Source organism: Phoca vitulina, unplaced genomic scaffold (assembly GCF_004348235.1).
Source record: "Phoca vitulina isolate PV1807 unplaced genomic scaffold, GSC_HSeal_1.0 scaffold3, whole genome shotgun sequence".
In the NCBI taxonomy this organism is placed as follows: domain Eukaryota; kingdom Metazoa; phylum Chordata; class Mammalia; order Carnivora; family Phocidae; genus Phoca; species Phoca vitulina.
This window is the reverse complement of record NW_022589706.1, coordinates 65,705,449-65,717,170: the sequence shown is the minus strand read 5'-3', so window position 1 is coordinate 65,717,170 and position 11,722 is coordinate 65,705,449. Positions and strand designations below refer to the sequence as shown.

At 38.0% G+C, this 11,722-nt stretch overlaps 1 protein-coding gene and 1 non-coding gene across 2 annotated transcripts; both read right to left on the bottom strand.

The window, feature by feature from the left end:
• Positions 1-3,810: 3,810 nt before the first annotated feature.
• DSPP (dentin sialophosphoprotein) lies at positions 3,811-8,699 on the bottom strand. The gene is made up of 4 exons (XM_032401111.1): positions 8,649-8,699; positions 7,436-7,519; positions 6,136-7,131; positions 3,811-5,454 (listed from the first exon to the last, which is right to left on the bottom strand). The coding sequence occupies exons 1-4, from the start codon at positions 8,697-8,699 to the stop codon at positions 3,811-3,813; spliced, it is 2,775 nt and encodes a 924-aa protein (XP_032257002.1).
• LOC116630326 lies at positions 8,291-8,398 on the bottom strand. Its single transcript, XR_004298927.1, has one exon. It is a non-coding gene; the product is annotated as a U6 spliceosomal RNA (small nuclear RNA).
• Positions 8,700-11,722: the final 3,023 nt, after the last annotated feature.

The following is an 11,722-nucleotide window of genomic DNA, read 5'->3' as shown; positions in this document are numbered from 1 at the left end:
ACACATGAAGAAATGCTCAACATCACTCAGCATCAGGGAAATCCAAATCAAAACCTCAATGAGATACCACCTCACACCAGTCAGAATGGCTAAAATTAACAAGTCAGGAAACGACAGATGTTGGCGGGGATGAGGAGAAAGGGGAACCCTGCTCCACTGTTGGTGGGAATGCAAGCTGGTGCAGCCACTCTGGAAAACAGTATGGAGGTTCCTCAGAAAGTTGAAAATAGAGCTACCCTATGATCCAGCAATTGCACTAATGGGTATTTACCCCAAAGATACAAATGTAGGGATCTGAAGGGGTACGTGCACCCCGATGTTTATAGCAACAGTGTCCACAATAGCCAAACTATGGAAAGAGCCAAGATGTCCATCGACAGATGAATGGATAAAGAAGATGTATACACACACACACACACACACACACACACACACACACACACACAATGGAATATTATGCAGCCATCAAAAGGAATGAAATCTTGCCATTTGCAACGATGTGGATGGAACTGGAGGGTATTATGCTGAGCGAAATAAGTCAATCAGAGAAAGACATGTATCATATGACCTCACTGATATGAGGAATTCTTAATCTCAGGAAACAAACTGAGGGTTGCTGGAGTGGTGGGGGGTGGAGGGATGGGGTGGCTGGGTAATAGACATTGGGGAGGGTATGTGCTATGGTGAGTGCTGTGAATTGTGTAAGACTGTTGAATCACAGACCTGTACCTCTGAAACAAATAATATATGTTAAAAAAAAAAAGAAGAAGAAGAAGATAGCAGGAAGGGAAGAATGAAGGGGGGGAAATCGGAGGGGAGACGAACCATGAGAGACTGTGGACTCCGAGAAACAAACTGAGGGTTCTAGAGGGGAGGGGGGTGGGAGGATGGGTTAGCCTGGTGATAGGTATTAAAGAGGGCACGTACTGCATGGAGCACTGGGTGTTATATGCAAACAATGAATCATGGAACACTACATCAAAAACTAATGATGTAAGGTATGGTGATTAATGTAACATAATAATAATAAAAAAAAAATACTGCTCCCATGGGCAATATTAGCAGATAGCTTACTAATCTTATTCCAGAAAATAACAAAACAGATTTTGTTTTCTAATACCAGATTTCTTGTATTCAAAGGTTCTACTCTTGAGATGTCCTTTTAGAGGGTCACCTTTATTTTTACCTTGAAGATCCAGAGGTCATTGTAGATACTATATAAGAAAAGCAGGATCATAGTCTTCCTTCATTGTTTCTGACATCAGCCCTAGCTTCTGAGCATCTCCTTTATCCTCCCAAATGCTTCCTAAAGTAAAGTCTTTATAAGAACTGGTTGGGAATTTATCCAGCTTGGGTTATTGACTCATGCTATTTACCTGCAGAGACTCATTGGACCAGAAATGGCTTAGGAAGTGATGGAAAAAAGGGACAGATTAAATATCTATGGCAGTTCATAAAATGAAATACAACACCACTGTGGGGGGAAAATGTCAATCTGTATGCTATGAACCAATATTCAAGGTATATTCTTATGTTAAAATAAGAGGAAGATAAGCACACGGTGCATAGTAGACTTCTGTGTGTTTTTAAAAGAGGAACATATGTGCTTATATGTGCATAGAATATTTCTGGAAAGTTTCACAAGATATTAGTAATTGGAACTACCTCTAAAGAAGAGAAGTAGAGGACTAGGAATCTAGGATGATGAAGATTTAATATTTTGTATACCTTTTCATAGTGTTTGAAAAATTTTTATTTTGTGTATATACATGTTACTTTTTCAGTTAAAAACAGCTAAATTTTTAAAATGTGATGGAAGGAATAAGGACTTGCAAACCCATTAAGATTAAGGGAGTTTTCTTTGTGAATAGTCACATAAATAGATGTTTATTATAGCATCAAAATTCATTACCTCTTTAATTTACATATCTTGTACAATTTACAAAGAGTTTCACATCCATTGCCTGACTTAAGCTCATAACAACCTTTTAAAATAGGTTAAACAGGTACTAGAAGCCACAGTTTACAAATTAAAAAAAGACAAAAACAAAAATCCTGAAGCCTAAAGGAGTTAAAAATCTAGAGCATATTTTAAGGAAAGAACTTTGGAGTCATTTACATGATTATGATATAGTAGAAACTTGAAATATTACAGTATTATGAGTTATCATATAGTTTATGAATAGCAGTATTTTTAAAGCTTTCAGCAATATTACTTGTAATATTGATCTCAACTAAGAAACTTGCATTAAACGAGAAATAAGGTAGAAAAAAAAACTACTGAAACTCCGTATAAAATATGCCTAATATTAGAAGTCAACTGATGACTAGTTGAAAATTAGCATCAAACAAGTTGCATTCAGAACTTCACTACATAGATTTTTACCTTTGAATTAGAACAAATCTAAAATAACTGCCTAAATGGAAAAAGGGAAATTACAAATCATCTCTATTAAATCTTGAAAAATACCTTAAATGTTTATGGCAATGTCTGTTGTATCTCCCAGTATCCCTGAACAATCCCAATTTACACCTCCTATCCCCAAGTAATTATTGATAGCGCCCCCTTCACTCTCAAAAGTATACTAGTTTGGATAATAAATTTTACCTCCACCCTATTAAATATCACACTCTAGTTGCATACACCTTTAAAATCCTCATGTTCTAGGGTTTGGGCTCCATCTCAAAACTAAGAATTACCCTCATTCATGCAAAAGTGGAACAATCCATGCTCAGATTTTAGTTGCATTATATGACTCTCAAAAAAGAGTAATTTCCAAAGCATTACCTACCAGCAACAACAGTTGGCTTTATTAAAGAGATTAACAGTGAGAAGGGTGTCTCAGGGTCTGATTTGGAAGTTTCAGCATATGAGGGTTTAAAAGGGAAGTGTGAACCAAGTTTGACATAAGATGGAAAACAAATACCAGTTCCACATAACAGAGCTCTGAACATAGAGTTAAAAAAGTAAATCCCCCTTTAGAGTACTTCATTTATGTATCATTTGTTTATTAATATTTGGAAAGTGGCTATTGGAGGCAAGACACTGTAAGCACTGCATCAATTTTGTCAATAGTTTTAGGGACATTATGCTAAATTTCCAGTGCTTAGCAGGAATGTAATACTGTACATCAGATTTTGTTATTTAAACCAGCCTCTGAATTATTTTCTGACTAGCACTCTTTAAATTTTTTCTAATTTGTAATTATTCAATAATTACAAAGATTATCCCCATGGTCCAGATAGGTTCAATCATTGCTGCATTTCTTTTTCATATTACAAGTTTATTTCTTCCTTAGAACAAGCAAATGAATCAGTAGCCAAGCTGGATATCATGGTAACAGCATCTTTTACTCAGCAGTAAGCCGATCATCTATCCAGAATGTATGATTACTGAACGATTAAGGCAATGCCACAGGTTGTTTATAAGATGTATTTACTTACTACATTCCCTAAAGCACTTGACATTTAAATCAGTTATCATATATTACGTGATTGCTTGAGGTTTCTGTGTAAAGTATTAAAGAATATTTTAATTGTCCCTTTTTATATTTAGATGTACACTTTTTAAAAATCTTTTCAGAATGTGTTTTAATATGCACATACCAAAGGTCCTGCATTCATATTCTCTCCTGAGGGTGTGGGTACTTGGTTCCAAATCTGGCAATTTGACTATTCCTCTCATTGTTTCTATGAATGTAGGCATCTTCTGCTTATGTCTCCCCTTTCTTTCCTTTCTTGGAAATCTTCATTTCCTATCAGTTATTCACTAGACTTCTCCAAAAAAAAAATCTTGTGGGTTTTTCTTTTCTAATCATCACTGGTTGAGTGATTACTGTCACTGCCTTCACTCTCACTCTCACTGTCACTTCCATTGTTGCCATTACCAGACTTGCTCTTGCTGTGACTCTTATCACTGTCAGATGCACTGTCACTGCTGTCATTGTCGCTACTGTCACTGCTGTCACTGTTGCTACTGTCACTGCTATCACTGCTGTCGCTGCTGTCACTGTCGCTGCTGTTGCTGCTATCACTGCTGTCACTGTCGCTGCTATCACTGCTGTCACTGCTGTCGCTGCTGTTGCTGCTGTCGCTGTCACTGCTGTCGCTGCTGTCACTGTCGCTGCTATCACTGCTGTCACTGCTGTCGCTGCTGTCACTGTCACTACTGTCGCTCTCGCTGCTGTCGCTGCTGTCACTGCTATCGCTGCTGTCACTGTCGCTGCTATCACTGCTGTCACTGCTGTCGCTGTCGCTGCTGTCACTGTCGCTGCTGTCACTGTCGCTGCTGTCACTGCTGTCACTGCTGTCACTGTCGCTGCTGTTGCTGCTGTCGCTGCTGTCACTGTCGCTGCTGTCGCTGTCGCTGCTGTCATTGTTGCTGTCGCTGCTGTCACTGTCACTGCTGTCACTACTATCTGATTTGCTGTTGCTGCTGTCACTGCTGTCTGATTTACTGTCATTGTCGCTGCTGTTGCTGTCACTGCTGTCACTATCTGATTTGCTGTTGCTGCTGTCACTGCTGTCTGATTTACTGTCACTGTCGCTGCTGTCACTACTGTCGCTGCTGTCACTACTGTCACTGCTGTCGCTATCACTGCTGTCGCTGTCACTGCTATCACTGTCTGACTTGCTGTCACTACTGTCGCTATCACTGCTGTCGCTGCTGTCACTGCTATCACTGCTGTCACTGCTGTCACTACTGTTGCTGCTATCACTACTTTCACTGCTGTCACTGCTGTCGCTATCACTGCTGTTGCTACTGTCACTGCTGTCGCTGTTGTCACTGCTGTTGCTGCTATCACTGCTGTCGCTGCTGTCACTACTATCACTGCTGTCGCTACTATCACTACTGTCACTGCTGTCATTACTGTCACTACTGTCACTGCTGTCACTACTGTCACTGCTGTCACTGCTGTCACTGCTGTTGCTACTGTCTGATTTATCTCTATTGCTCTCTGATTTGCCATTGTCATCGCTCCCGTTTCCATTGTCATTACTGTCACTATCATTAGCATCTGATGTGCTATCACTGTCATTATCACCTCCTCCATTTGAGTCACTGTCATTGCCGTTATCTTTTGATTCATCAGAGTTAAAACCAGTATCTCCTCGGCTATTGCTGTCATTGTCACCTTCAGAATCAGCATCATCATTGCCATTAGATTCATCACTGCTGTTGGGATCATCTCCTTGCATGGATTTGTCATCAAACTCATAGCTGTCATATCCATCACTGTTACTGTCACTACCTGTTTTGCTGTGTGCAACCTTATTTCCAGGTTCTGATTTCTGACCAGGTCCTTGTATGTCAGTCTCTCCTGGTGTCTTGACATTTCCTTTGCTCATGACCATTCCTTGTTGTCTTTTACTCTCTTTATCTTCACTGAATTTCCCAGCTTCTTTGGTAATATTGTTTCTGTTGCCACTACTGGGACCTTCCATTTCTATTCCCTGTGGAAAGATGGAGAAAAGAATGATTAGTTAGTGGATGGTATGCTGCAAAATTGCGTTGGTCTGAGGAAGACAGACTGGGGAATGTGACCAGAGAAACAGAAGTTCAGCTTCCAGTACTTCATAAACTTCTGTTTGTAAGAATGTGCTTTATTCACTTGAGAGAACTCCAGTGTTTAGGTTATATAACAACCCATCCACATTTTTAGTCAGTAGGAACTTGTGTGAACAGTTACATGGTATATCAGTTATTATAGAATTGTAACCAAATTTTCAGAAATGTCTGTTTTTAAAATTGTTCTGGGGGCACCTGTGTGGCTTAGTCAGTTAAGCATCTGGCTTTGGCTCAGGTCATAATCCCAGGGTCCTGAGATCAAGCCCCACATCAGGCTCCCTGCTCAGCGAGGAGCCTGCTTCTCCCTCTCCCTCTGCTGTATCACCCCCCCACACACTTGTGCTCTCTCACTCTCATTCTCAAATAAATAAATAAATAATAAAATCTTCCTTAAAATTGTTCGGTATCAGAGTTTAATAAGGACTCTAACTTTCCCATTAAATATTTGAGTAATTTAGGTGCACAAATAGATGAATGCTCATTATGATTTATTTTTGTGTTACCATCAGTGAATGGAGGGGGAGAATTTAAACTGCCATTGAAAGAAATCAGCTTCACAAACTAACCTTATCTTGGCTCTTCCCAGTAGCACCTGGCTCTGATTCATCAGTGATTTTCTTTTCCACAGCTTTGTTTTCTCTGTAATTGGGCTTTTGCATGTCCTCTGTTATTGGGCTATCTTTGTCTTTGGAAATACCATCAGAATCCTCCTCGCTTTTGGAGGTGTTGTCTCCATTGATGTCATGGGGATCTTCTTTGTCTTCAGGGTCATCACCTTCACTACTAATTGAATTTTGACCTAAACTATTATCATTGTCATCTTTTCCATGAGGCTGACCCTCTTGGCCCTTGCTGTTATCAGTGTCCTCTTTTCCATTCCCTGTTTCTTCACCTTCATTATCACCAGAGCCCTTATCTTCATCCTCCTCTGCTCCATTCCCACTAGGATTGCCATCAGAATTATCTAGGCCATCATCTTCTCCATTGCCAGCTCCACTTCCCCCTGGTGTTACTCCTGCCTCCTGATTCCCATTTCCCTCACTTTCTCTCTGAGATGTTACTTCACCTGTATCACCCTCATTTCTACAGGAATTCCTGTTTATTTCATCCTCATGGCTTGTACTGTTATTGCTTCCAGCTATTTGATGGTCATCTTCTTGGACAACAGTGGCATTCTCACTCTGACTTGCATCTCCAACATCTCCTCCATTGTTTAAATTATTATCAGTATTTCTATTAATATTGCTCCCATTTGCTATTCCAGCATTGTCGATGATACTTACTTGTCCCCTGATGCCATTTGCTGTGGCGCTACTTTCTTTTCCATGTATCCCATCATAACCATATGTTTCTAGTTTTCTTGTGACCCCATTTTGATCCTCACTATTCCCCTCATCATTTACTAACATGGAATGTGTAGAAGAAATTTTCCCTCCTATTTCTACCCACTCAGAGCCATTTCTTTCTTCTTTGTAATCATCTTTGGTATATTGTTGCCTTCCTCTTTCATTTTCAGGGGGGACACCACTCTCTTTGGTGGTATCATTGGCATTTAACTCATCCTGGAAAAGAGAAACAATTCAAAATAATTGAAGTAAAACAAACTGAAAAGATAAGCATCAATTTTCTGGAAGTTAATAGAATTTAGGGGCATCTGGGTGGCTCAGTCAGTTAAGCATCTGCCACAGTCGATTAAGTGTCCTGGGATGGAGCCCCATGTCAGGCTCCCTGCTCAGCGAGGAGTCTGCTTCTCCCTCTGTCCCTCCCCCTGCTCTCTCTCATGTTCCCTCTCTCAAATAAATAAATAAATAATAAAAAAAAGAATTTAAAAACAGCTTAGAAACACATTTTATATCCTATACCTACCTGTATTGGCACTTTTGCTTTTTCTAGATTTAAATTTACAAATTTGTCAACAGCATGTCTCTCCAATGGCTTGATTTGAGGAACCTACCAAAATGAAAATATTGGAAATTTAAAACATTCTCATTTTGTGTACATGCATGCATGCACACATGCACGCATACATACAGACACACATTTTTCTCTAAATGAAAACATATATAATGCAAAGGCCAAAGTATGATCTAATAAAGCTTGTTACACAGCTTATGTAGAATTTAAACTGGGCATAGAGATACTTTTCACAATGGTATTACCAATTTTATTGATATTAACCAGACCATTTATCTCAAGGAGGATTGTCTTTTATAAAAATGAGGAGATAGACCTTTGGTGTTTCTGTACAAGCCTCCCACACTAGCACAAGACCCACCTTAAGTATAATCCTGGCCATACCCCTAAGAAAATAGCAGGTATCACCAGAGCCAGTGCAGAAACAAAACCAAGTAATTTGCTACTTCTGTCCTTCAGGAGTACATTTGAAATAGTTGAGAAAATTCTCACCTGCATAAATACCAAATTGTTCGATATTATGAAAGCATGCCAAAATGTTACCCATAGCAGGGTAACATAATTACAAATGGTTTAATTTTCCTAATTTTTTCTCTGTTGGTGTTTATCTGTATATTCCAAATTTTTCTCAATGAGCATTAAAAAAATAATTATCTGAGTGAAACATTTTCTCCTATGTTGAAAAAAATCTTATTTTTTCCTACTTTCATTCCTTGAAAGTGTAGGCTTCATTGATATTATAATGAAATTCATAGGGCATGAGCAAAGATGGCTAAAGTCTCCATGGCTTTTGGGCATTAAATGTAAATTAATCTGAATGAATTTTAAAAATTTGTGTGTTATCCTTGTGCAGGGACCATGCTAATATTCTCTGTATTATTACAATTTTAGTATGTGTGCTGCCAGAGCAAACACAATCTGAATAAATTTTAAAAGTAATAATCCATCTGACAAGACATGAGTTTCAGTTAGAGGAATGGGAGCATGAATTGGAGTGCATATTTGGGTTTGTTGAGACCCCCAAAGAAATCTTGTAAAGTCTTTCATGCAAATCTAAATGTTTAGGCCCAGCTTATCTTCAAAGTCTTAAGGAAATATATATTATTTAATGTTAGGTTAAAAGAGATAACAAAGTGAGGAGATTTTCTGAGAAATACATACTTACTGGAATAGCCCATGATGCTGCCCAAATGCAAAAATATATAATTATCTTCATTTTCCTTAGGAATATTAATCAGTCTGTTTTAAAGAAGAAAGGACAGCACAAAATTACTTATAAAGCAAAAGATGATAACCATGGTAAGGTATTATTTTGGTCAGTTAGCATTTGACTTTTTCCTGGGCAAGGAGTGTATATCCAACATGAGAAGAAGGCTGTCAAGACTCAGTGTTACAGAAGAAACACACTTTATATCTGTTTTATATGGAGTGCTCACAGACACGTACGGGGGCATCATCAGGCTCAGCACTGAGGTAACTAACCAGACTTTTTCTGCCTATGCCAATGAAGGGGCACAGCCATGTAGTTACAAAGGACACAACCATAACTTTGTCTTGCTATTCTTAATGGTGATAACATTTCTTCTGAATAATTTTAATCAAGTATTAACTAATTCTAGGATTATCGCTAAAAGATGAATCATTTATCATCCCCACCCCAAATCCGCACAAGTGGGCTGTGGGACACTGTAAAGGAAAGAAATTACTAGCATCAGGGAGGCTCGGCTAGTGGAAGGAACATGAAGTTTGGATTTAGAGACCAAGTTCAAGTTCTACCTCTGCTACTTAATATGTGAACTTGAGAAATTTAAGTAGTTTTATTAAGCCTTTGTTTCCTCCATCTGGGATAATAATACCTACACTTTGGGATTATCCCAGTTACCTTAGCAGAAGAATCTTCTCTGAGAAGCATTCTCTGACTCCTTGTCAAAGGCCATTTGGTGTCTCTATCCTTTTTACACCCAGCAGCTTCTGTAAACCTCACTGGTAGCATACTGCACTGTTTTAGCATAGCCTGATTACTTTTATGTTCCTCTGACCTACTGAGAGCTCTGAAGCCTAGGAGAATGTGTTGGTAATCACTATATTCGAATACATAGTACAGAAAGAGATGTTTTATGAATATTGTTGGTGAATAAATACGTATTATTATAAGCATAACTAGCAGTGTTCTGGGTATTTAGCAATCCCTTTATAAATGATAGCAATTCTTATGTGGAGCTTCTAGAAACATGATCCTTTATTCCTGTTAGAATTCACATTCAGGGGGCGCCTGGGTGGCTCAGTCATTAAGCATCTGCCTTCTGCTCAGGTCATGATCCCAGGGTCCTGGGATCGAGCCCCACATCGGGCTCCCTGCTCCACGGGAGGCCTGCTTCTCCCCCTCCCACTCCCCCTGCTTGTGTTCCCTCTCTCGCTGTGTCTCTCTCTGTCAAATAAATAAATAAAATCTTAAAAAAAAAAGAATTCACATTCAGAAATGGTATAATATATATTTTGATACATTGGAATAGACATTGTATAGTCCATGTGAATCAAAAATTTAAATTGCTATTACTGAAAATTGGATTTCTTGGCGTAATGATACTATTACCACAGAAAGGAAGAGTTTACTCCTATTTCATGAACTCCCACTGAGTTAACAGATTACAACAATGCATGTCATAAAATAGCTTTGATTGAATTTAATGTTGATAATGGAAACATAATAAAATCTTAGTGAATATCAACTGTCATAGAATTTTATTGGCATTTCCTCACAGAACAGAGGACATGTTTTCTGAGAGGAAAAAAAGGCTTACTTTTATGGCTATTCAATAGAAAGCTAAGAATAGCTAGACTTCCTTCAAAAATCCTATAGATTAAAAATGAAGCTGAAGTACACTATATCTAAAACTAATGATGTAATGTATGGGGATTAACATAACAATAAAAAAATTAAAAAAAAAAAAAAATGAAGCTGAAGTGACCTCAGGATAAGTATAATGCAGAACTCTGGGGCATAGGTGTTGAAGGGCAGCTGCTTAGTAAGCAGGGGTTATACGGTACTTTGCAGTACCAAACCTAATTATTACATAAACTCTGCCAAAGGCTGGTCTACATTGATTTGGAGGAACCGTGGTATCCTAGAAATGTACCTGTAGTGAAGGTCATGGTTATACACATCCCGTTCTAAACTGCAATCCAGCAATCTGACTACTTTGGTTCTCTTTCATATCCACTCCAGAACAATTGCACAATGCACCATGATGCTTGCTACTGTATTCACAGGTAGGTAAATAGCTCAAAAGATTGTTATAGAAATAGCCCCAGTTTTGTCAGCCTGAAACCTCTTTCATTTTCTAAACCTGTTATGATATCATGAAACAGAAAAAATATGTAACAGAGGTCAGAATCTCCAGATAACCTAAGTAAAATTATTTTGTTCTAGCTTTCAAAACCCTCATGTCAGTAGGCAAAAAAAAAAAAAAAATTGATCTTTTAGGATGAAGGTTGATTTTTCAGGGACCAAAAAATTAAATGTAAACTGGGATGCAGTCATTCATTCAACATTTGAAGACCAAATGTGGACCAGATACTGAGCCCTGGAAATAGATATGAGCCCTACCCTCTTGGAGCTTAACTCTGAGGGGATTAGCCAGACTTTGAAGTAAATGTACCATAATGTGTTGAATAAAATTCCCAAATCCATGTTTATTTCCTGAGTCAGTATTTAAATGTCACTATTGTTACGCTTTGTTTCTTTACTTTTTTATTAAATGCCATCACATCTTATATTGCAATGGTAAGGCTAAAAAATGTCTTTAACTAGATTCAAGATTCTTAAAGATGGTCTTTGTAGATAAAAAATAACAGTAATGGAGCTATTGTGAATTATGTGTAAAATATTCTAATCACTCATTTCGTTAATATTTTAGATTTACAATATTTGCTTCATCTTACATATACTTTTCCTATTAGCAACTGATATTTTAACATAGTGGCTGTAAAAAAAAATTCCTATTCTTCAGTGATCCAATATTTTGCTAGATGGAATTAGCATCCCTTACCATATAATTTTCTGTTATCTTTTAAACACATAGTCTTGATTTGCCAAGTCAAAAGGGAAGGAAAAAAATCTAATCATAAGGGTTATTCACTTCTTAAAATCAAGTCAGCTTCTTCTCTGAAATTAAAATTTCTACAAGAATCAGTTGGTTCTGAGTAAAGAGGATGTTTCATCTTACCTTAAAAGCCTTC

Coding starts and splice junctions, on each gene's coding strand:
- DSPP (XM_032401111.1), bottom strand. CDS start 8,699: ATGAAGATAATTATATATTTTTGCATTTGGGCAGCATCATGGGCTATT. Junction 7,520..8,648: donor CAGCATCATGGGCTATTCCA/GTAAGTATGTAT, acceptor TCATTTTGGTAG/GTTCCTCAAATCAAGCCATT. Junction 5,455..6,135: donor CTGGGAAGAGCCAAGATAAG/GTTAGTTTGTGA, acceptor ATCTTTCCACAG/GGAATAGAAATGGAAGGTCC.